The sequence below is a fragment of the Lytechinus variegatus genome, chromosome 11 (assembly GCF_018143015.1).
Source record: "Lytechinus variegatus isolate NC3 chromosome 11, Lvar_3.0, whole genome shotgun sequence".
NCBI lineage: Eukaryota > Metazoa > Echinodermata > Echinoidea > Temnopleuroida > Toxopneustidae > Lytechinus > Lytechinus variegatus.
The window spans coordinates 16,230,654-16,257,261 of NC_054750.1; the positions used below are offsets into that span (position 1 = coordinate 16,230,654).

General features: G+C 36.2%; 1 protein-coding gene across 1 annotated transcript; it reads right to left on the reverse strand.

Moving 5' to 3' along the window:
• Positions 1 to 680: 680 nt before the first annotated feature.
• LOC121424032 (eukaryotic translation initiation factor 2D-like) lies at positions 681 to 24,981 on the reverse strand. Its single transcript, XM_041619605.1, has 13 exons — positions 24,827 to 24,981; positions 22,715 to 22,905; positions 22,280 to 22,363; positions 12,492 to 12,690; positions 11,585 to 11,868; positions 7,005 to 7,122; positions 5,957 to 6,106; positions 5,170 to 5,337; positions 4,523 to 4,612; positions 3,816 to 3,908; positions 3,220 to 3,355; positions 1,577 to 1,751; positions 681 to 990 (listed from the first exon to the last, which is right to left on the reverse strand). Exons 1-13 carry the CDS (start codon positions 24,880 to 24,882, stop codon positions 914 to 916), a joined length of 1,821 nt encoding a protein of 606 aa, XP_041475539.1. The 5' UTR covers positions 24,883 to 24,981; the 3' UTR covers positions 681 to 913.
• Positions 24,982 to 26,608: the final 1,627 nt, after the last annotated feature.

The window sequence follows — 26,608 nt, forward strand, 5'->3', positions numbered from 1 at the left end:
CTCCCCTTCTCACATCTTTATTCTCAAATTATCTCTTTTCTTTCCTGTTTTCTTTCACTCTTCTTTATCTTTCTACCGGTATTTATCTCTCCCTCTTCTTTATCTCTCTGCTCGTTATTTTTATTTTTTTTACACATTTCAATATCCATTAAACAAAGCAATTTGTTAGAAACGTAAATGTGTAACCAGCTAACAACACATTACATTCTGTAATATAATTTACTCATATAGCACTTTATTTCTCATAGATCCAAATAATGGATCCATAGTACATATCAGCCACACAATACTGTACAAACACTTGTGCCTTTAATATCTTTAAAAATTATTTTGAGTTGGTTAGATACTTATGTTCAGTTTGACAGTATACTTGAAGGCCAAGCCGCCAAGTCCACCTCAGAAAAAATGTTGATTTGATACTGAAAATTTCATCAAAATCGGATGTAACATAATAGTTATGACATTTGAAAGTTTCGCCTATTTTTCACAATAAGTAGTCAAATGCAAATGAAAGAATCAATGATGTCCCTCACTATTTCTTTTGTTTTTTATTATTGTTTGAATTGTACAATATTTTGATTTTTACAAATTAATCAAAACTTAAAAATATTTAACTTTCTTACTTTACATCCGATTTTTAAGGAAATTTTCAGTGTTATGCTTGTTGGATTTTTCTCTTTTTATTCATATCAACTTTTTGTTGGGGTGGACTTGTCCTTTAAGAACGCTATTAGTCATAAATTTATTCATTTTATAGTCCGTATTCAAATGACAAAGTTAAGAATAACTTGGGAAATCAAAATGAAAATCATTCCAAAATGTTTTGATACAATCTATCATGCATAGATATAAATATATTAAGTTCTATATCGTTGTTACATAAAATAATATAACCCAATAATGACGGCCTTCATCATCTTTTTCCTTTTCCTTTGGATTTTGCAGTCTGCTGAAGACCATCGATATACCTCCTAGGGATTTGGTAGTGACCTGCACCAACACAAACAGAAACAAATAAAACATTTTTTTTATAACTGTTTCAGTCAGCCACAACTTCTTAATGTTCTATAGCAAATCCACATTCATACTTCTTTAGGAGGTATATGGTGCAATCTAGAACAAAAAAGCAGTGACTTTTACGGGACCATCTAATGTTAACTTTGCCATCTAATGTTAACTTCCACATCTAAAGACTTGTTTGTTTTGATTGATTGTTGAGCATTGTTACTGTGGTAATTATGAAACTATTACTCTTCTCTGTGATACCCTCTTAGAATATTGTATGCAGAATTACCTTTTGCCATTTATTTAATATGTTGTTAAGCACTTAAAGCATGTTTCTATGAAAGGGTACCACTTTGAATCAACTTTAACCAATGCTAGAAAGGCACATTTGGCTTGCCATACTCAAGCCATTTGTAATGCTGTGTGGAACTTTATGAACAGTGACATAAAACAGCCCTCCTGCATGAAGAATTCAGTGTATCACAATCAGAAATTAAATTCTGGAAATATGTCTTTACATTACTCAAACATCACCATTGCAATCCTTAAAAGAAAAATTTCTTATAATTACCTGTTAGAAATTTGTCAAGGAACTTAATTTGGTTGCCCTGCACGGTGACCTGTAGGCCTAGCTTGGCATTGGAGCATTCAGTCACCGTAGTGCTGGCCGCTACAGCTATCTGCAACCGGTGGGCGAACTCCTTGGGGTCCAGGCTGAACTGTTCTAGGTTCTGGATCACAGTGATCTATGGAGGAATTCGTACAAAAGTACATAGAATCAGTGTAAAGGTTTCACTGTACACAATGGGTGATTTCAAGTACGGTGTTGACCTTTTGGTGTTGGTGTTAGGTCAATTTTTACACGATTATAACGCCAAACCTAAAATGAAGATGGTCCAGAAAGGTAAGTCACTAGTTGTTGAGGTGTCAATAATGTGATCTGGATCAGTTTTGCAAACTATGGAGAAGTTTTGGAGTCAGGGGAAGCAATCCAAATTTCAACACCAACACCAAGGCCAACACCGGACTTGAAGTCACCCAATGCATCTATCTTGGGCATTTGTTGGTCCTGCAGAAGATCACCCAACTCAAATGTTTCAGCAATGATTTTGCCAATCTTCAGGGCCCTGTTTCATAAAGACATTTTACAATATGCACAATTACTATAACATATTTACCAACAGCCAATCAGATTCAAGGATTTCAGTAGTTTTTAACTGTTATTTCAAACTTGTTATAACAAGTTTAATGAAAAGTGGGCCCCCAAGAGAATGAGCAAACAATGGAAGAACAGGCAATATAAGGGTGCTATATGTATGGTGCCCTACAGAGTACATGCCTCTAATTGGCCAGAAATGTCACAGCAGATTACACGTTCATTGTAGTGTGGAGAATATATAAAGACTTGAGTGACAGTGGGTGCACTAAACAGTAAATGGGGTAATTTCTTTTTTTTTTTAAACAAGTGCACACCGAGTTACCAATAATGCATTAGCATTTCCATTTATTTGAAAGCAGGATAAAAGTGCATTGTAGATTAAATGCCTTTCTCACGGGCATAGGTGCCGCGGCTGGGGATCGAACCCCGGATTTTCCATGTATAGCCAGGCGCCTTAGACCACTCGGCCACGGCACCTCCACAACTGGGGTAATTGCAGCCAATTGCCACTGGCATCAATGGCAATTTGGAGAAGGTATTAAGAGTAGGATTCGGTATGAAATCTAGGGTATATTTATTCAACATGCAATGGTGATCATTTCTTTAAGCAAGTCTCATCAATGGCAAAGCAGATACAGGACCTTACGAACCTTCACAATCATTATCCTAGAAGTGCCGAATAAATAATAAATAAAAAAGTGCAAGTTTTTAATACACACTTCTGATTTATAACTGAAAATGAATTTGTTCACAGTTGGGTTGTACTAAAACACACATTACATGAACCAAGCCTCACGCAAGAAGATAATATAGCTGGTCTCAGCTCTTTACATTCTACAGTATTCATATCATTCACTCTTTCACAGCACACACATCCTGTTTTTAATTTCTGAAGAGATGATAAAGATTTGGAATTTCAAGGTTTGACTTTCAGCTTAAAAATAACAATTGCCTACATAAACAATGAAATAAATAGCCTGATTTTGAGGATTGGTTAGAAAACTAGATTTCAGAACGATTGACTGGATCATAGAGCATAATATACCACATCTTACCCATTTATTGCCTGCTTTGCGGTCTAACTTTAGTATGATTGGCTGGACCTGGCCTTTGTGGATCGGAGGTTGAACTCCAGCTGGGAGCTCGCCAGGGAAGACTATCTGATATCCGGGATTCATCTTATGTAAAAACCTACAGTAATGAGAAATAAGAAGCATATTTGTTAACATTCGTGTGTGAGTAGGTAGGAACTATCTAATTAGCTTAGAGAGTCAGCAGTTTTATATTTTGTAAATGCAAATTCTGTTTTCTACTGTGTTCTAAACATTGAATTCTGTTTTCTTCTGTAACATGCGCAAAACATACGATTAGACAATTTTGAATCATTGCTAACAAGTTGCTCAGCAGACTTTCCACTGATGCAAGGATTTGGTTAATGGATTTCGTGATTTTCACCATATTCTTCATTGCTGAAAAATTTTGGCCTAAAATATTTCAGCCAGGAAAATGTGTTTTCTGTGAAATTCTGTGTTTGTACAAAATTCAGTGAAATTTTCATTGGAAACTGGAAACTTTAACTTAAACTGATGTTCAAGGCTAGGGGGATATAAAGAGAGGATTTAACGCTTAATAATTAAAAACATAAGCTTACCTTGTGAAAAGCTGATCCCATTTTAGATGAGTGATGCTGCCTTCAGACTTGTTTACAACAGCATCGTGGAGAATAGGGTCGAGTGTAACACGACTGAAAGATTTAAAAAAAAAGCAATCAGCAATAAGCTCAGTTACAGTAACATTACTGGGGGAGGGGCGACACTGCCTTCATTCTTGTTTATAACAACATCACAAAGGATTGAGTCTGTTCTAAATTAAATAAAAAGACCTACCCCCTAAAAAAATGATGCAAAGAGAGATAAAAATATTTCTATTTGTCAAACTCTTCAACATTTCCAGCCATGTCTGACTTTATATTCCAGACTAATGATAATTTATTTTTACAATAATTAGTTCTTGAAGAAATCTGTAATTACTAGCATTCTGAACAATTCGCTGCGCAGTTTTTCATATAGTTAATCATGAAGTTACCGTACATATCATTGGTAACCTGGGGGGGGGGGGTCAAATCAGATTCTTTGTATCCTCATCAGCAAACAAATCATCTGACATGTTTTACCATTTATCAAAACGTGATTCAGGGTTATGAAAATTCACTCCCACTGTTTCAAATAAGAAAAAAATGGGGGCATTTCATTTAGCACATAAATAATGTAGTTCTTTAATCGTGCATAACCTACTACCAGATTTATGAAACAGCCTGAGCCCTGGTATATATAACCACTGTAATGAAAAGGTCATTACCTATAATCATTTTGGTCTACCAAGCTCTCATTCTTGATGTAGGCTGTTACAGCATTCCTGACATCTTCTTTCGTCATCCAACAACCTCTCCTGTTGGTAAAAACAAATATCATACATTGATTAATAGATAAATTAAGAAGTCGCAAGTTCAAGCTTTTCACAAGATGATCTCGGTTGGAAGTCAGTATTAAATTGATCAGCCAAAGAGTAATTTCTGATTGCAACAGACTGCCTACAGAAGTAGTGGAAGCTATATCAGTGGAAAGATTTAAAGATCTGTTGGACAAGTTTTGGTGGAGGAAAGATTTAAAACCTCCATATCTCAATGCAGGTAAACTTTCACAACTTCAAACTGTCTAGCTAATTGTCAATTACCCGAAGCACCGGAGGATCCACAGGAGAAGTCCTTCATTTCCATACCTGATGTGATGTGAATTTGAGTAAACAGGCCTATTGCGTATACCATCATGATTATTAACTTGTGGCTTTGCAGGATTGGTTCATGTTGCTAGGCCAGCTCTCATTTTGAGGGGCATTCACTAGTGACTTTCTTATTGATTGCTTATTAAGGAACCCTTAAAAATGTTTTTTTTTCATGAACTGGATATCAATAAAGTAATTATCATTACATCATCCTCTACACTTACTTGTACCCACTGTGCTGGAGTACTGGTACTTGGTTGGGTAATACAGCATAGAATTGCCTGATCTCTGGGGGTCCTTCAGGTGCCTTCGAGCTTGAGGATTGGTTGGAGGCTGCGTCAGATTGCTCACCAGGATCGCTTGCATCAGGTAAAGGTACAAATGATCGTATTCTGTAGAGGAAACAGGGGGGTGTTTCACAAAGATTTAAGTATGACTTAGAGTCGCACTTAAGTGTCTAGTTGCGCGCAGTATAAAAGGCATAACAGCATTGGTCAGATCATGCCAAGCTGACGCGCACTACTGCGTATTGATCAATAAGATTGCGCGTTGCATATCGTGTACGCGTCGACATTTAAGTGCGACCTAAGTCATACTTAAATCTTTGTGAAACACCCCCCTGAACTACCAAGGATCAGGGGCCTGTTTCATAAAGAGTTACAACAGATAACTTCCCCACTATGGTAACTAAAATGGAAACCTTGATTGTGATTGGCTGCTGAGCCTGATACCATGGTAACCGCCATAAATGCAAAGTTATTTGCATATTAACTCTTTTCAATATGGTATGGGCCTTAGCTATATGTAAGATTTTAGGCAGGCAAGCATGACTTGGCTTGAGAACGCTAAGAGTTAGGTATAATGAATATGGGGATGAGGGGGTGTTTCATAGGGTTAAATGTAAGTTACACATAACTTCATGTACCACAAGTGACTCACTAAATCAGATTCTCCAACAAGTTGAAATCTTTTGTTTGTAGATAAAATTAGGGTTAATGCTGAATAACTCACTCATCATGGTCTTTGTGGATTGCTGTGATGCTATCAACACCAACGCGCAACTCCCTCACATCTAGCAGACCTTTCTCCTGCATGGCTTGCAGGAACTTGGACAACTTCTTGTAGCTAGATTTCTTCAGATCTAGACTCTTCCCTTCTGGACTAACATAGAGTAATTACAAAAAGAGGGGAGCAAAGTTTGAGCCAATCAGATGCAAAGATTTTGGTAGCTTATAACAATAATTTGTTAAGTTCCAAGTCTATATTTATAGTGATAACATCCTGTAGAATTTCTTTAGTCACTGAGTAAATGTCATTGTATATAATTACGTAGAGGTGCTGTGGCTCAGTGGATAAGTCTTCGGACTTTGGACCACAAGGTCCGGGGTTCAAATCCCACCGCAGCACTAACGCCCTTTGGCAAGGCGTTTATCTACATTTGCCACTCTCGACCCAGGTGTAGTAAATGGGTACCCGGTAGGAAGGAATTCCTTGAATGCTCGATGCACCCGATCAGGGTAGCCGTGCTAAAGCCGGGGTAATAGTATGCAGCGCTTAGAAACATTTGTATCAAGCGCTATATAAATGTTGCATATTATTATTATTATTATTATTAAAGAGTTTACACATGCAATTTGTGCAATTCTATGTGGTTAAGAGAGGATAACGGGTGGCGGAAGGGTAATTCCAAAGGGGCATGAAAGGTGCTTTTCTGTATTAGCAACAAAGAATTGGTGAAAATTTTACAACATATTCCTTAAGCTTCTTTAACTAGCATAACTACACTAATTCCAAGCCACAAGAAATTTATTTACATAACTACAGTCAACAAAATGTTCTGAAAGTGCCTTATGTGTAATGTTAGTTACCATGGACTTAATTATTTATTTTCAGTTCCTCATAAGGGATGGATGAACAGAAAGCATTTACTTTTAGACTTCTCAATTTTTTCATTTTTTTTTAAATAAACTGAAATGAATGAATGAGTGAAAGACTTAATAAACAAAAGAATTAATATAATATAAGACTGAGGGAAATGACAAATCAAGTTTGAACTTACCCGCATGTCTGCATATAATTCCTATACAATGAGCTCGTCAGCAATGGCAAGTCTGAAGGCTTCACTTTTTTCTTGAGACTGTGTAATAAACACTGGCGGAGAAGTTCATCCATGGCATCTGTAAATACAAGACCATGGCATTAACATCAGTATTCTGATTGTTGAATTTATGAAATTATCTTTTTTTTTCTTTTACATTACTATAATGAAGATTGAACAATCTATTTTGAAAGATAAGCCCACTATCTTTGACACAAACTTTAATTGATCTTACTTCCTATACAGTACATCCCAGAATAAACAAAACCGAGATTTAGCGATTATTTATCATAACTTAATCATAAATATAATAAACAAATGACCTACCAATTTAAAGCTTAGAATCTCCTCTTTCATCTCATATTACTTCGATTATTTATTATTCACGCATGAGTGAGCAAAAACAATTTGAAGAAAGGATACCAAAAACTCATTTGGAGGGGGTATCTGGGTTTCAAAAGGAAAACCACATTTGCGAAAAGTTCAATATCTGCTCTTTAATTTGGTACCTCAATTACAGAAAATGGTCAAGAAAAAAAAAGTTCTGGCCATTTAAAATAAGGCTTGTATTTCCATAATTTCATGAGATAAATGTGTTTTCACCGGTTTCCCACAGAAGCTTTCGCATGGTGAACAATAGATTTAATGCATGGCTGATCGTCAACAAAACGGAGTGTCGAGTGAGTTTGAAAGCCAGCCTGTAAAACCTCTTCATTTTTCAACCATTTTCTGTAATTTAGGTATCAAATTAAAGAAGAGATATTGAACTTTTCAAAAATGTGGTTTTCTTTTTGAAACCCAGATATCCCCCGCCAAATTAGTTTTTTATATCCTTTCTTCAAACTGTTCAGAGAAAATACAAAACATGAAATTCACACGGCACCATTTCCATTTATGTGCTTAAGGTACTATGAAGAACAAATGGCCAAAAAGTATATGGGCAATTCCAAGCAAAAGCAGACATTTTTCCAAAATTTAATATTGGCTCTATTTAAATTCTTGATCAATATTTTCTACTAAAACTCATTGGAAGTTCATAAATACAAAGGAGGATCTTAATAAGCATTAAAAAAAATTCTTATGCATCTCTTGATAGGAGAATCCAAACCAAGCAAAAAAATATATTCATGGGACTGCATGTACTTTTTTTACTTCATTTCAATTTAATAGAAAATGGGTTGTTTTTTTCAGTTGGATAATCTGAAGGTCATCACTTTACATCATATTAAAAGAAAATTTTCAAATATAGGTTGCGGGAAAGGTTAAAAAATCTCAACTATGTGGTGCCGAACAAAGTGTAATGCAACTGACTGTAATGCGACTGACCAGATTTTTTCTATCCACAAGAGAATCTCAAAGTTGCTTCACACATTCAAATGTCTTATTTGACACTTCTATTGTAAGTAATGTTTTACAGGTATTAATATTGGCAAAAGTGTTTTGATTTAAAAGAACTATTAAAAAGTAAGTAAAAAGTCACGTTTTTTACATTTCCTTTTTGTGTAATGAGACTAACAGATTTTTGGGATGTCACAGCATCCACAATATACAACCTACAACCATTGTGTATGTATTGAATTAAAGGAAAAAGACAGTAGTTGCAGCAAACAATTATTTCAGGAAAGAGTCTTTAAAATATAGGTTAATTGCCACAATATCATCAATCTACATCTGGTACATTGAACATAAACTTAAAATAAACTTATCTTTGTGAAATCTTGAAATTTTATCCGAAAAACCAAATATTCTGATGATTACTAACACAGGAAAACATGTGGGACAGTATATTAATATTGCTCAGTAAAATACCTGACATATGATGGAATTCCGTGTATTCATACATACAAACACTTGGGTAGTAATTTTATTGGAATCTGTCTGAACTCATTTTGAGATTGTTACCAAAACTGGTATTTATCTTTAAAGCCTCAGTTGTCAAGATAAGGGTTTGGGTGAGATGAATGACAATGGGGAAAGGTTTGCAAATTTCTGTGCTGCAAACAAGTTTGTTATTGGAGGGAGCTTTTTCCAACACAAGCGCATACACAAAGCTACTTGGGTTTCACCAGATTTGGCAACTGAGAATCAAATAGACCATATATGTGTAATCAAGAAGTTCCGTAGTTCTTTGCAAGATGTTCGAACAAGGAGGGGAGGAGATGTGGCTTCAGACCATCATCTACTGGTATCACAAGTAAGGTTAAAACTTAGGAGGGACTATGCAGGACAGAATGCAAAACGCCAAAGATACAATACTACTTTGTTAAAGGAGGCAGTGAAACTCAACAAATTCAAGATCAACCTTTCCAATAGATTTGAAGTACTCCAGGATACATTAGAGAAAACAGTTGAAGGGACATGGAAAGGAATCAAAGAGACATACACAAATACGTGTAAGGAAGTATTAGGTCCTGTAAAACACAACCACAAGGAGTGGATCACAAAGGATACTCTGAAGAAAGTGGAGGAAAGGGGGGAAAAGAAAGCAGCAATCAACAATAGCCGCACAAGAGCTCAGAAATCCAAAGCGCAGAGAGAGTATAGGGAGGCTAACAAGTCTGTGTGACAGAGGATAAAACAAGACAAAGTAAGGTTCATTGAAGGTCTTGCAGATGAAGCTGAAACTTCATCTAAAAGAGGAAACTTAAGAGAACTTTATTCATTAATCAGAAAAATGTCAGGGAAATTTACTAAGTCAGAGAGACCAGTTAAAGACAAGGACGGACAACCTATCCTTGACAAAGAGGGTCAGAAGAAAAGATGGGCGGAACATTTTGAGGAACTACTGAATAGGCCAGATCCACATGACCCACCAGACATACAACCAGCTAACCATGATTTGGACATTGACTGTAGTATACCTTCCAAAGGAGAGATTCGAAGGGCCATAAATCAGCTGAAAAATGGAAAATCTGCTGGACCAGATGGCATTCCAGCAGAAGCACTGAAGGCCAACTTGGTAGCCAGTGTGGACATGCTATATCTTTTATTTGAGAGTATTTGGAAGGAGGAAAGCATCCCGTCAGACTGGAAAGAGGGATATCTAGTTAAGCTACCTAAGAAGGGGGACTTAAGTCAGTGTTCAAACTATAGAGGAATAACTTTACTGTCAAGGCCTGGGAAGGTTTTCAACAGAATACAGGATGAAGGACGCTGTTGACCCACACCTGAGAGACGAACAAGCAGGATTTCCATCAGGTAGATCATGTGCTGATCAAATTGCCACTCTGCGCATAATCCTGGAGCAGTCACTGGAATGGAACTCTTCCCTTTATGTTAATTTCATTGATTATGAAAAGGCGTTTGATAGCGTTAACCGACCAACACTCTGGAAGCTTATGAGACATTATGGGATACCACACAAAATTACCAATCTTGTAAGGAATTCATACGAGGGATTGTCATGCAGGGTAATTCATGGAGGGCAGCTAACAGATGCATTCAATGTGAAGACAGGAGTAAGACAAGGGTGTCTCCTCTCACCCTTTCTCTTCTTTTTGGCCATTGACTGGATTATGAAGTCCTCCACCACTCACAAGAGGAATGGAATCCAGTGGACTCTATGGCAGCAACTGGATGATCTTGATTTTGCAGATGACATCGCCTTGCTCTCACACACTCACAAGCAGATGCAAGATAAAACTGACATCATTAGAGATAAGTCAGGTCACCTTGGACTAAATGTTAACCAAACAAAGAGCAAGATTTTAAGAATCAATTCCTCAAATCAATCTGCCATCAGGTTGGAAGATAAATCACTGGAAGAGGTTGAAAGGTGGGACAGATGCAGATGTAAGAATAAGGATAAGGAAAGCAAGGGGAGCATTCCATCAGCTAAATAACATATGGCGATCTACAAAACTACCAAGGAACATTAAAATACGCATCTTCAACACAGTTGTCAAGCCGGTCCTCCTATATGGTGCAGAAACATGGAGAACTACTGTTGCCATTATTAGGAAAATACAGACCTTCATCAATACTTGTCTTAGGCGTATCCTCAGAATTTTCTGGCCTGAGGTAATTAGTAATCAAGACTTGTGGGAGATTGCTCACCAGCAACCCATTGAGGCAGAGCTCTTGCAGAGAGGATGGCGGTGGATTGGCCACACCCTACGGAAACCAATGCCTAATATAACTAGATAGGCATTGACTTGGAATCCTCAAGGAAAAAGGAAAAGGGGAAGGCATCGTAACTCATGGCGCACAGACATGGAGGCAGATGCTAAAAGGATGGGCCTCATGGGAAAGGATGGGATGGGAAAGAACTGGAGACGCTGGCTCATGACCGCTCTGCCTGGAGGAACTTGGTTGACGGCCTATGTCCCAGGAGGGGCGATAGGCATAAGTAAAGTAAGTAAGTGTCAAGATAAATTGATAGTATAACTGTGACAGAAAGACTGACCCCTAAAAAAACTGACAGTACCAAGTATTAAAAAAAGACACGCAAAAGTGTAATGCAACTGACAACTATAAAATACTGTCATTTGAGCACATGATAAAACAAAAGGCACATCCAAAGTTTTGCCACCACCACTAACCTACGGGTGAAACTTCTTCCGCTGCATCTTCTTCCACTACCTCCTCTCCTCCGACTGCTCCTCCACCCAGCGATAGACCAGCAACTTCTTCCTCGATACCACCCTCTTCATCTCCTTGGCATACATCTCCATCAGCTGCACTCTGGCCATCTAGGCCTTCAGTCCTGTCTGTCTTGTTATCACTTCCTGCAGAGTTCTCAACATTGGTGGCGCTATCACTGTGCGATGGCGAGTCTTGAGGGATCGGGTCGATCTGTGGTGGTTTTAGTTTGCCACCAGTTGCCCTGTAATTGTAGGAAAGATAAAGGAACAAGGTAGAAGAATCTATATATTAGGCCTAGTAATATATCATCTTCATTCGCAAAAGAATATTTATTTAATATAAATGATTCATCTTTCAAAATTATCTAGAGATCTATAGTAGAATATATTATTAAGTTATCTGTCTTTGCTACAATAAAACATTAATTTTTATACAAAAATATGTTTATAATTATGGCAAACTAGAAAAGGATTTTCACTTAAAACCAAAAAATGCTGATCAAATTAGTTGAGCAAAATTATTCCCTGGTTAAATATTCAAACAATAGACACACACAAATTACAAATATGTAGGCCTATAGAAAAATATGACAGAAAAAAATAAGTCAACAGTGCCATACATTTAAATTATTTCAGCGATGTAAGATGAAATTTATCCTTACACTGGGAATTGCAATTATTTCCACAAGATATCAAGAGATTGAAACATTTCAATTTCAACTATGGAAATAGATAACAAGTAGATGAGAGATTGAAGAGAAACATGCAATCGAGGAAGGACAGAGAAGAGGGGAGGAGAGAAGAGGAAGGAATAGAAAATAGCTGGGGAAGAAATATAACATAATACCAGTAGTAGTAGTATTACCACAGGTGATCACCAAAACAGTGCAGTGTTAACACTCCCTTTCCTTTCATGGCACAACCCAACATATCTGATGATGACATGGAGGCAGTTCCTATAGCAATAGGAGCAAGGTTACCAACAACGTTCACACTACATACTTGTGATTTCTCCAGAAGGGGAAGTCCCGTCTCTGACACGACTACCCCTGGTAGCATGAGATCTGAAGAAAGGTATCATAAGAAATAATGATCAATGTAAATTCACAGGGTCATCATGATTTATAATCAATCATCATTTATCATATTTGGTCATTTTCAAACAAAAGTGGACATGGGGGTGAAAATTTAAACTTGCTAGAAATCATTAGGCTTCAATGTTTTTTGAAACTAGACATCTTAAAGTATATTTTTCCATTTCATTTACATAAAATTATTAATTATGTCTTGAGATACAGTGAATTTTATGCAAGGGAAATTAAATGTTACAAAATGTTGATTTTTGCATTAAAATTCACATATTGCCTATCACAATATAAAATTTGTATTAGAAGCACATTTGTTGGCAAGATACAAGCTGTGAATTGTATCTAACTCCTAAATAGCCCAAAAAAAATTGTGAAGTGTTTTTCTGAAAAAAATTGGGTTTCAAAGTTTTCAAAACTGGTTGTCGTGTCACTCACGTTTTAAATGCAAAAAGTTTTCTAGAGCTGTGTATTCTTAAAATTAATTTATCCCAGTACTGGAGCAAATACAGTTTATCTGTACCTTATTGTATATAAAGTAACTTGGTCCAATGTGTTAAGGTAAAGCTAAAATTAACTGTTAAAGTTGTGTCGTGTCACTCACGAAATGTCGTGTCACTCACGGTATTATATTGTGTATAAAAAAGGACATCCAGTAATTTTTGAAGCGTTTTACCAGGGATTCAGTCAGAATGTTGTTCCTGACATCATTTAGGCCTATTTTAGGCTAATAATTTCCTCCATCTTCCTAATTTTACTCCTTTTTATGGAAATATTGAATTTGACATTGAGTTCATCTATTTTCTCTCCTCTCCGTGGTTGCCTTGGTTTAAAAAATCCTGACAATTTTCCATTGGTGTGAAGACTCAGATCCTAATTCATATTTTGGTGAATGTACTGTGATTATGAATATAACAACATAATCAACACAAAATTATGAATGTATCAAGAGAAAAAAATCACTATACTTTAGCAATGGACATACAATGCATAAAGGGTTGGTGATGGTTCAAGTCATACCTAGGTATTACTCGAACATTCTCTGTCTCCATTTACAGAAATGAGCAGAAAGTTCACCTTTCTTTTGAGCAATGTTATTTCTTTGTTATACTCATAGCTAGAAAAGTCAGGGATCCTTTTTTAAAATTTGCAGAAATTTTAGTGGTAAAGTAGTGTACATGAGATATAAGAGATCACCATGAACACCAAACATTTTTTCAAATTTGGAAAAGAAAAAAAATTTCTTTTCCTTCTGATTGATTAAATCAACATTTTCATTTGCCATAAAGCTTGTATTCCAGGACATGAAATAAACAAATTTGCAAGATAACAAACATTTCAGGTGAGAATGTACTGAGATTTGATAGAACATTTTGGATATTGCTTGAAGCAGCTCCATGCCAAGTTCAAAATCATTATTTGTTCGGCCACCATTCATACCGCTAGTGATTAACTACATGTAGGGTCTGAACAGCAAACTACCGTAAGCGGGCCGATGTGTGTTCAGAGCAGATTTGCATTTACAAATATTCATTACAACAAAATGATGCATGTTCATGTAGGTCCCAGCAAGTCCCAACTGAGACCGCATTTTGATTTGAGCAACTTTGATGGGTTGCCATGTACCAGTAGATCAATTTTTTTTTTTTTGGGGGGGGGTACCCTGATAAGATCAGAGCTGGACCTCGAGGGGAAAAAGCTATTGAGGTATAAAGGGAGCCTGGTTGGGATGCTGAATTGGATTTTAGTGTGACATCCAAGGGCTTAGAAAAGGAAAGGCTAATGACTTGTACATGTAGTTGTAATAGTAGCAGACTGCAAGAATCAGGTACTGACTGCGTCTTTCACCTTGTGGCTTTCCCTGGATTCCCGTATGGTATATGATCAAATAATCAGCAATGAAAAGGCACTTACAAGATTCCAGCTAAAAGCATAGCTCTGAATTTTGGTACAGTGCCTACATGTATTGCCTTGGGAGGGTCCACATACAAGCAGTGTTCAGGAGAAAACCTATGCTTGTTGAGTTGAATTCCCAAGTTTCTCAAGGATTTGCTGATAGTCCATCTGAAGTGTGCAGCAACGTGATTGTGGTTTGGTACCAAAAAAGACATTGAAGGAGGATAATATTGTAATCCAATATTTCAAGAAAGAGGAGTCATACATGACATCATTGGCTACCAGACCATGCCAGATGATGTGAGTGACTATTGAGAATACCTTTCTTACAAGGAAAAATTATTCCATCCGTTGTGGATGCTGAATTGTATAAACCCGTAAACTTTCATATACAGATAGGGAGAAAGAGTTAAAGTTTTGAATGATATCAGGCCACAAAAAGAATGTTTGAGTTGATGTCAATGCCAAGACCTCATAACCTCCTTCAAGTGCCCCCTCTCCTCTAAAGAGGAGAGTGGTAGAAGCCCTAGTGTGACAATGTGGTATGGTATAGGGAATGTGAGTTGATGGGCAAATATGACCATAACCCAAGAATAAAACATCAGGATGACATATTCGGAACTTTAAAGAAAGCAGTTATTATGTAATCAAGCTTGTTTTTTTGTTTAATGGTATTTTACTCTTCTACATCATGCAAAAAATACTTTCAATGTTGAGATAAATGTTGTATTTTTGCACTTGTCGTGTCACTCACGTTTTGGATGTCGTGTCACTCACGGTATATAGGAGGGTACCATTTTCCATAGAGGTTTGATTGATTTTGACTATATGTGTTAGATAGGTAAACTATTTATGTCCATTTACTGGTACTCACAGTACTCCATGACAAGTACTTGGGCACGAATCCAACCATATGTGTTAGTGGTCAGAAACCCATGTCCAAAATTTGTCGTGTCACTCACGCACCGTTTTTTAATCATATCTACTAAACGAATTGTTGAATTCAAATCAAACTCGTAGTGGCCCATGCCAGTCCTACATTGTATATAATACAGTGCGTATCAAAAAAAAGTTTACACTTAGAAAAAATCCTGTAAAATTATATATTTGTAATATCCTGACGATCTTTCCACATTTTAGCATTGGTACAGATCTATTTAAGCAAATTATGATATAACTGTCAAAAAATGTTTCCGCTTGAGTGAGCACCACTTAGTTTTGAAAAGTTGGTGAAAAATGATTTGCGCAGAACTTTGAAATAGTTATGCAAATAAAAGTAGACCTTAATCATGAAGAACACGTGGAAAGTAGCTAGTAAAATTGATTTGAAGATGTCTTTTACCTTTTTAAACTTGTTTCCTTGCCCAAAACACTTCGAAGAGTGCATTGCACCCCACCCCACTCCCCCACACACTGAGGCCATCGTGACGATATTTGATTTACACTGAGCTGTGATTTACATGAAATGGCTAAGGCTTGATTTTCATTTTGTTAATCATTGCCAAGCTTCGGAAAAGTGTGGAGAAACAAGTATTAAATGAAAAATGAAATGTAAACCAACTTTAAATGATAAAAACTTAGTGAAAAATGCTGGAGAAGTGTGATATAAACTTTTGTTCAGATTCAGTTAGGTCCTCAGATCAAGCCGGCACAAAAAGGGGAAAGGTTGTGCTTACTTAGTGTTGAAATTTCAAATTTTGGTAGCAAAATTGTTACAAAATGCTTGAATGTATCCGTTTCATTTCAATTGGCTAAAGGGTGCTAGGGAAATTTTTGAGAAATGCTTCGCAGGGTAAGTTTGATTTCGCCCTTTCCCCTTGACACAGCGTGAAAACAAGCATTTCTGCGCAAACAGATTTCTGCGAGCTTTACAAAAATGGAGAGTGCTCACTCAAGTGTAACATTCTGTCAAAACTTTTACTTTCATTGGATAGATGAGACCCAAACCCATAATTATATGTGAAAAAATTACCCACATGTTGTATATTTTTTAATTCCCAGGGCTTTTTCAAAGTGTAAACTTTTTTTTGATACGCACTGTATAGTAGTCATGATTGATTCATAACCTTTAAGTTTGAAGATATGAGCCCTTAAACCTCTCCGATTGTCGTGTCACTCACGTTTGAAAATGACCATTTGTTATCATGAAAACAACAGTATACATGTAATCATAACATCAAATACCACTTCTCCAACAACTTCCTTATAGTGCGGTACGGTGTGTCATCCCGTAGGACTAGCGTGCCAAAATTGATTTTTTGGTTGTTTTGGCTTCAATAGGGTCCCCTTAGACCAAAAACGATGGGGTTCAAATTTTCAGACCCCTCCTTCCCTTTGTGGGGGGTCCGTTTTGGCGCCATATTGGCCTGTACAAAGCCCAATACAATAATCCATTGTTTTCAACCTTATTTCTCCCTTTTCTTCGCCAATTTTATTTTTTAGTTGTCTGAGGTGTACAAGAATGAATATTTGATGATGTTGTGATGTCAATATTTTTTACTTTGCCATACGGTGGGCGGATTTTGCGAAAAATGCCCCAAATTTGTAAAATATTACCCCAAAAATATAATTTTCCCCTTTTTGGCACTAGAATTAGGACAAAAAGATTACAATATGAAGTGTATTTGTCTTGTTGTACAGTCCAATAACAGAGGAATCTCATCACATGTAATTTATATGATTATTCTTGGTAAATTAATGTAAAAGTCACCCCCATTTCAGGATTTTATGCAGTGAAAACCAACTACAACACTAGAGGGCGCCATAACTTATCATGATGATATTAGTTATCATGACACAGCTCCTGCAGGATTTTTGTGCCAAATTTTTTTTTTTTTTTTTGGATTCACTTGGGTCCAATCTATCAGGAAATGATAGGGTTCCAATTTTCCCCACCCTCACCCACTGCCTGAGGGGGGGGGGGTCACCTATATCAAGACCCACTAAATTCAGGAGTATTAGTAATTTTGCGCCCGGTTAAAATATGAATTGTTTTATGGTATTTTATCATCCCTAGACAGCTAGAATGCCTATATCTGAAGGCTTCAAGTTAGACGAGCATCCTACCAACCATATCCCCTACTCCCCCCCCCCACTGACTGGCATACAACTTTCACCATTCGGCCACTCGTTCTAGAGTACAATTTACGATTAAAGGACTTCAATTCGAATTGTCAATTATATAATTCTCGGCTAATTTCCAATTTGTATCATTTTGAAGAATGAAAATAAATTTGAATTGAATTGAATTGAATTACTGATAGACAGAAAGAAACACATAAAATATATTTTTAGCCCCCCCCCCAAATACACACGCACATGCACATAATCATTATTGAAATAACATGTGATGTTTAGAGAACTTTCGAACTTACATTGTTTTTCAACAGTTTTTAGTACTAATTGACCTCAGGAAAAATATACTAAAAATCTACCAAAATCTGCATCAGGGAAAGTGGTTATTTTCAAGATAGTATCAAAGATGGCCACCATTCACTTAAAATTAATGAATACGACTCACTCATTATCCATCCTAGAATCCTAATTAGTTTCATACTCCATGGTCTAGGAGTTAAAATAATTTGTTGACACAGGGTAGAGTGAATATAAGGACCCCAGGATACCTGGAAAATATAAGATGGCATCAAAAAAGGCTGCCGTGTGCTAAAAATCCGCAATTTGATTCAATGATTTTAAGGGTGAAGTAGTAAATTTGAAAAAGTTACAAGGACAGTGAGTGGTCTGGTGGGTCCAAAAATCAAAGATGAATTCAAAAAGATGATCTTAAAATGGCTGCTGATACTTAAAGCGGACATAGTTCATTTCATATCGGCCTGGGAGATATCAGGTGGGTGTTTCATAAAGCTGTTCGTAAGATAAGAACGACTTTAAGAACGACTGGTGATCCTTTCTTTTGGTAAATGGTATACACCATAGGCGATCGTTTAGCGCGTAAGAAAGGATCACCAGTCGTTCTTAAAGTTACTCTTAACTTACGAACAGCTCTATGAAACGGCCACAAGTTTGGTGTCTAAACCACTGGTTTCAAGGGTCAAATAAGACATTTGGATAAGTAAATAAGGGCTGTCAGTGGTCTGGTATGTCAAAAAATGCGATATGGCCTCCAAAATGCAGGGTCTAAATTGACTGTGGTTCTTAAAAGTAGGCCTAGTTCATTAAAAATGCACATTGTGGATTTGATTTTGGTGTCTACACTAGAGTTTAAAGGATCAAGTATTGTTTCAAGTTGAAAGAACAGTCGGATGTCAAGTTTATCAAAAATCCAAGATTACTTAAATGACTGCTATTACTTAAAAGTGGATATAGAACATTAAACATACACCTGGGAATGTTATTTTGGTGTCTACACTAGTATTTCAAGAGTTGAAATTAAAAATATTTATTAAGGACTGGCTACAATGACTATGCAGTTATCCATTTTGCCTTAAAATCCAAGTTGGCTTTTAAAAATGGGTTCCAAAATGACTATTTTTACTTAAAAGTGGAGACATTATTCAAACAATACCAACCTGTGAGAAATATTTTGGTGCCTACACTTAAATGTATGGAATAAGTTATCATATTGATTCATGACTTTGTAATAGCACCCATTTGATGAATTTTTTTAATCTACCATGGATTTTAGACTTAAATGGAAAACTAAATATCCTTGTTATTTGTTGAATGTGGAGCGTTGTGGCCCAGTGGATTAGTCTTCGGACTTTGAAACAGAGGGTCGTGGGTTCGAATCCCAGCCATGGCGTAATTTCCTTCAGCAAGAAACTGGTCCACAATGTGCTGCACTCAACCCAGGTGAGGTAAATGGGTACCGGTAGGAAGTAATTCCTTAAGAAGCTGTGTGCGCTATGAACGCCTAGCTTAGCCGGGTAATATAGGAGCGCCTTGAGCACCTAACAAGGTGAATATGTGCGCAATATAAATATCCTATATTATTATTATTATCCGACCCTTTATACCACCATGTAGACATTCAAATTATTCCTCACATATTAATATTGTATGAACTTTGACCATTATTAATGAGTTTTAGGAATCATTTAAGATGCCATTTTGAAAACTTTCTTGGATTTTTAGGCAAAATGTACAAGTGCATATCTTTAGTTTTATATCTTTGTAACTAGTCGAAAGTATCATTATAATCATGAAACCATTGAGTGGACACCAAAATCTAAGTCCTTGGTGAATTTTAAATGAACTATGTCCATTTTTAAGTAACAGCATTCACTTTAGACTCAGATTTCTTCACGCCATGTTGGATTTTCCGACATAGACCAATGACTGTCCTTGTTATGATATGATAATATTAATAATATAGGTATATTTACCTAGGGAAGCCACTTCAGTTCTAAAAACTGTTCTCCCAGCGGGCCTTGCCATTATTATTACCCCTGCCTTAGATGGGCTGCCTAGGCGCTTTAGCATTCAAGGAATTTCTTCGCGCATTCAGAGAATTTCTTCCTACCGGGTACCCATTTACCTCACCTGGGTTGAGTGCAGCACAATGTTGATAAATTTCTTGCAGAATGAAACTATGCCATGGCTGGGATTCGAACCCACGACCCTTTCAAAGTCAAAAGACCAATCCACTGGGCCACAACATTCGAACGGTTGTAACTAATTTTCTGACTTTAAAAATCATGGTTTAGACATCAAACCATATTCTTGATGGATATTACATGTCCACTTGTAAATAACAGTGGCTATTTTATACTCTATTGTTTAACATACTCGACCAACGACTCTCCTTGTAACTTTTTCTAATGTATTATTAGACTCACTTTTCCATGGTAGTCACACACCTTCATATTGCCGGATATTGAACAAACTATATCGGGTTTTCAAGCAGCAACAGCAATTTCAAACTCCATTTTTGGAAGCCATCTTGGATTTTTAACATACTGGACCACCGGCTCTCCCGGTATGTTGAGTTCAAGATGGCCTCCAAAAGTTAAATAAATAAAAAAAGGAAACGGTATTCTTGTCCCAATTTTGATCGTTGAAACCATGGTCTAGACACCGATTCCATCTATCTCAGGTATATAAAATGTGCTGTGTCCATCTAAAGTATCAACAGCCATTTTAAACTCCATTTTTGGAAGCCATCTTGGATTTCTGGGTCATTGTAACTTTTCCCGATTTACTTCTTCACCCTTAAAAATCTTTGAATAGAAACCAAATTAAGGTCACTTAAGTAACAAACAAAAAAAAAGAATCCAGGATTTTTTTTTATTTTCAGCCTAAGGCAGCCATTTTGCCCCGCCCCCAGGGGGGGGGGGGTAGAATCAAAATAAATTAGATGCCCATACTATGAATCTACATTGGAAATAATTGCTCTTGAAATGTGTCAGCTTTCAAATTTATTGATAAAATTACAGTGCCTAGAATCTGTTTTTTTAGGTAAGTGCTATCATAAGTTATGGCGCCCTCTAGTGTTGTAGTAAGGTTTTCACTGCATAAAATCCTGAAATGGGGGATGATTTTTACATCAATTGACCAAAAATAATGATATACATTACATGTGATATATTCCTATGTTGTTTGATTGTATAACAAGACATATTTATTTCATTTTGTAATCCTTTTGTCCTAATTTTAGTGCCAAAAAAGGGAAAAATAATATTTTGGGGGCAATATTTTACAATTTTGGGGCATTTTTCGTAAAGTCCGCCCCCATGTGGTAAAAGTTAAAAAACATTGACATCACAACATCATCAAATATTCATTCTCATACACCTCACACAACTTTAAAAAATATAATTGGCGAAGAAAAGTGAGAAATAAGGTTGAAAACAATGGATTATCCTATTGGGCTTTGTACAGGCCAATATGGCGCCAAAAAGGACCCCCCACAAAGGGAAGGAGGGGTCTGAAAATTTGAACCCCATCGTTTTTGGTCTAAGGGGACCCTATTGAAGCCAAAACAACCAAAAAATCAATTTTGGCACGCTAGTCCTACGGGAGCTGTGTCAGTGACATACCGTACCACACTATTAGTATTCGTCTTTCTTTCATCCTTCTGTTCCCTCTTGTTCTTTATTTTTTGAAAAAAAACCAACTCAACTGCTATTAATCATATTATGAATACTTGTACAACTTCTACTTTACATCAGTTCCTTATTCTTCTCTAACTACCACTACTACCACTACCACTACCACTACCACTACCACTACCACTACCACTACCACTACCACTACCACTACTACTACTACTACTACTACTACTACTACTACTACTACTACTACTACTACTACTACTACTACTACTACTACTACTACTACTACTACTACTACTTCAGACATAAATGTACCCCCCTTTCTCTCTCTATATTATGTATATTTCAATATGGCTTTGGAGCCCAGCCTTTGAAAGGCCAATGGCCTCTGCTGGCTCCCCCATATTCTTGGTATTGATATTCATATGTTTTCTTTTTGTAAATATTTGATTGTATTTGAATGTTTTTTTTACCAGAAATGGAAATAAATAAATGAATGAATGAATGAACTACTACTACTACTACTACTACTACTACTACTACTACTACTACTACTACTACTACTACTTCTACCACTACTACCACCACTACTACTAACACCAATACCACTACGACCACTACCACTACCAATTTAATTTCTTGCTCACAAAAATACATACCTGCTCCTCCAATCAACTTCTCTATTACAGCAGGGAATGTAGTGAGACATGGAAGCAATGATGGACATTTCCAGAGCGTGTAAACTGTGATTGATGAAATTCAAATAGACATTTCATATTCAAGCACAGACTTATTTTCAATATATGAAGTAGGATGTTGGACAAGGAAGCAACATTGTCACTTCTTCCTTACAGATGAATATAAGAAAATATTTAAATTTCGCTATTTGATTGATAGTTGGAATGTAGATTCTTGTTTATTTATTGGTATTTACATGGTTCATTATTGGTATTTACATTACTTCCTAAGCTACGGATGTACCCCTTAAATACTGGATGTAGATTTCAAAGACCATCATCCATTATCACTAACATTATTACTTTAAATATGGCTTTCTAAAAGTCTTATAATTTCATAGTATGAAAATGATTTACCTGTAGGATAAAGAACCTTCTCATTCTCGAAGAAAGCCGGCACCCCATCTACGCAGTAGACCACCATATGTTCTCCTGTGTGTGTCTGGATCTTCATTGAAGTTGTCTGGGCTTTGTTAGGAAAGATGGAATCCACCTGATCCGAGGTGATTTCACCGAACTGCAGCAGGACGGAGCTCTTCATCTTACGCCTGGGGACGGAGACAGACAGAAAAGTAAGAAGAAAAGATAAAGAGCAATCCAATGTAAAATATGGTCAAGCTTGAAGAATTATAATGGGTTGGAACTGATAGATTTGACTCGTGTTAACACTCAACTTACATAATTGTAAGAAAATATGTAAAGCTTATAGAAAAGGTCATGATGGTAAAAAAAATCTAAATCCAAGGCATTTAAGTGAAAATTAACCTGGGTGAGGGCAATTGGAGCAAAACTGACTAAATTTTCAAGAGAACAAGTTTAGATTTGCAGGGACACAAACACACATTTTTACTAGATTCCTTTCTGTTTATAATCAGCCTAGAGAACTGAGGAACCACCTCTTAAAAAAGAGACAGAGGGGAAGGAGAAAAGAGAGAGAGAGGGAGAGAGAAGGGACATTGAAATGAAAACAAAATCCTAGTTTTCAAGAGGAAAAGTGTGTCAACCAATTTTGCTTTAGTTAAATAAGGAGGTTTGGTATATTGTGTAACAGGTCAAAATGAACTGTTTATTGAAAATTCATATATTTTCATTGCTCTTAATCATTTGTTTGTAAGTAATAGATGCCTTCACAGGAAGTGCACAGGAATTAGTAAATAGTAGAAATGTTTATCAATCTTCATGCTTTTTAAGAAGTATGATTCACACTCTTTCTGGGTAAAACATCACATTCCAGAGCTATGAGCTTGTATGACGTAGATCATTATGGTCAAGGCTTAGCATCTGTGAATGGAAAGTGATAACTGCATAAAAGGGAGAAAGGATTTTACTCCAATTCACTCCTGCACTGCACCCCATTCATGGGGCAGGCAGAGAGGCTTCTTCATTTTCGGGTCAGAATTATAGGTAAGATATTATTTTGTCAATTCTGTTAGTTTTGAACAATAGTTTATAAAGTTGGTTAACAATGTATTTTCTATTGTTCGGAATAAGAGGTTAGGTTATATTAAAGTGCTATCTATGCTAGCATAGCATATTTGTCTTATTCTAAGGGGTTTTGTGAATTAAATAATTAATTAGTTGTGCATCTGTCTTTGTTACTTCAGATGATTTTTGTGATATTTTATATTAATTACTTGTACTTGTATACTTGATTGTAGTATGTAGTTATAAATATAAAATGTGTTCGGTTCTAATCGTAAAGTAAAACGATTTAGTAAAATGATCTTTAGAGTTGAAGATTTTGGTTATTGAATTGTAAATTCAATGTTTCAGTTTTGTGTTTTCAGAGTAAAGGGTCACAATAATTGCTTACTATGTGTAATAATTGTTACTTTCCTTTTAAAGGTATTTGACATGACATTCGTGTAGCAGGTGAGGCTATCACAAGATGAAATATGGTCCTCTAGGCCAGATTGCCACCTGGGGTGAGTGGTTATCATTTATAAACCACTGTATTTCAATGCTAATTTGTTGGCATATTTTAATTGTTGTTTGGTAAATTTCACTTAATGGATGTATTTCATTTATTTGTTGGAAGAGTTATCCATAACGATGGAGGAACTGAATTTGTGATTAGATGAGTTGAATTCAGGCAATATTGAATAAGTTTTAATGAATGGATATAAACATGTTTATCATTTATTATTACGAGTCTACTTGACATCATATTGATGAATGTTTTATCTTAGAGTCACAGTCACAATGTTTTTCAAGCATATACCATCATTCTAGTTAATTGTTTTATTCTCATTGGTTCTTGCAGGTTTTTTTTATTTCTTTATCTTTTGTTCCTGTACTTGGAAATTTTGGAATTTTGTATATAACGACTCATCGATATTAAACGAACCGAAACACAAGGAATGGTGTCGTGTGTCATCTTTCTACATCAGTTTCCGCGTGTTACAATTGTACATGTAAAATGTTTCGACAATCTTAAAATTTTCAAATAAAAAAAAAGTTTCCACTTACTTATCTGATCCTTTCATTGCAGCATTAGACTTGACATGAAATGGCTTCTTGAACATGGTGTTATCTATGATGAACAATTAAAAAGAGAGCAGGAACTTCAACTCGGGACGAGTCCCTCTTTGGTCTTGACCTGTAAATTCAAAGGAGAATATTTTCACATCAATATCTTGCCTCTTGCTGCATAAGGGGGGGGGGGGAGGAGGTAATTCACATGGCTATCTGTCACCCCTCATGCTTGATTTGCAATTCATGCCTACTTCACTAGCAAATTCTTATGCCTTTTATCAGCTAGTCATATGCTGTTGTCATCTGCAAAAACTGTATGTGATAATGCTGACAAGTATCGATCAAATCAATAAGGGACCCAGAATAAAACCCTTGGGTACACCATATAATCTAAAGGGACAACTCAGGAATTTGATGTTTTCTACTAAGTTAGCACCATTTCCTTTTAAGTATAAGTACTGGTAATCAAAATATTAACATAGACCGCATATAATTCTGACAAAAATAATCTGGCTTATAAAACAAGATTAAATTAGGTGTGATTTTGTGCATTGGAACAACTAGAGTTGTCCCTCCACTGTCATGTCACTAATTTTGAAATCCCCATATTATAAGAGTTTTGCATTCATATCACAATCCAAATTTGCTAAATTTTCAATTTTCAGCTTCCTATTCCATCTTCAAAAAAATATTCAGTTCCCCCCCCAAAAAAAAAAACACATGTGACTTGATATATGGTGTGCAAATGAAACCAGGTACCATCCTGAGAAATTGAACATCAGATTACAACTCTAGATAACTCAACTTACTAGATAGATTTTTGCCAAATACGGTATCAGTTACTAATTCCTTGATTTCAACTCAATAGTTCAATACAGCAAATCACATTTTAACATACATCCAAAACTTTACAGACATCTGCTTAATTTCCGCTTTTATTATTTTTTTTAATCACCAGACAGTCCTACTAAGTTAGTTAATTGTCATGCCTGCTTAACTGAACATAAGGCTGGCTTAACTATGGCTAATTAATGGCTTATTGGCCATATTTGAATGTTGCCAAATGTTGACCCAAATTTCTAGAAGTGGGAGTCTACAAAAAATGTGACTAAAATTTCTGGAAATCTGGTGTCTTGGTGAAAAAAAATAGATGGATGAAATTCACAAAAGGTGGTTCACGAACCACCAGTCTCGCCTGATCTTGTGATCAATAAATGCAACATGACCTTCTGACCCCAACATGACTTTTAATATCCGCATGAACACACATGTAGTATTACCCAAGGATCCTTTCTACCAAGTGTAAACAAAATTGATACAGAAATAAAGAAATGAGAGCAAGTTGAACAAAAACTTGAATGAAAATGGACATGACCTCATATCATTTAACCCATAGATGACCTTTGACCCAATCATCTTCAATCATCCTCAAAAAGCTGTGTGCACCGAGAAGGTAGCCTAGCTTAGCCGGGTAATAGTAGCAGGGCCCGCTGGGAGAACAGTTTTCGGAACTGAAGTGGCTACCCTGGGTAAATATACCTTTATTATTATTATTATTATTATCTTCATGACCACACAAGTGGTATTGGCAAGGATCATTTGTACAAGTGTGTTCATAATTGGTGAAATAAAAAAAATGAGAGGAAGTTGAGCAAAATCTTGACCTTTTGACCCTGATCATCGTCAACAACACACACAAATGGTATTAAATACCCAAGGATCATTTGTACCAAGTGTAAACACTATTGATGCAGAAATAAAGAAATATCAATTTGA

Excerpts from the sequence above, each read along its gene's own strand:
- LOC121424032 (XM_041619605.1), bottom strand. The coding sequence starts at position 24,882 with ATGTTCAAGAAGCCATTTCATGTCAAGTCTAATGCTGCAATGAAAGGA. Across the intron at positions 3,356-3,815 it reads TGGGATCAGCTTTTCACAAG|GTTTTTACATAAGATGAATC; the intron begins GTAAGCTTATGT and ends TCATTACTGTAG. Across the intron at positions 1,752-3,219 it reads GCAAAGCAGGCAATAAATGG|ATCACTGTGATCCAGAACCT; the intron begins GTAAGATGTGGT and ends ATTCCTCCATAG.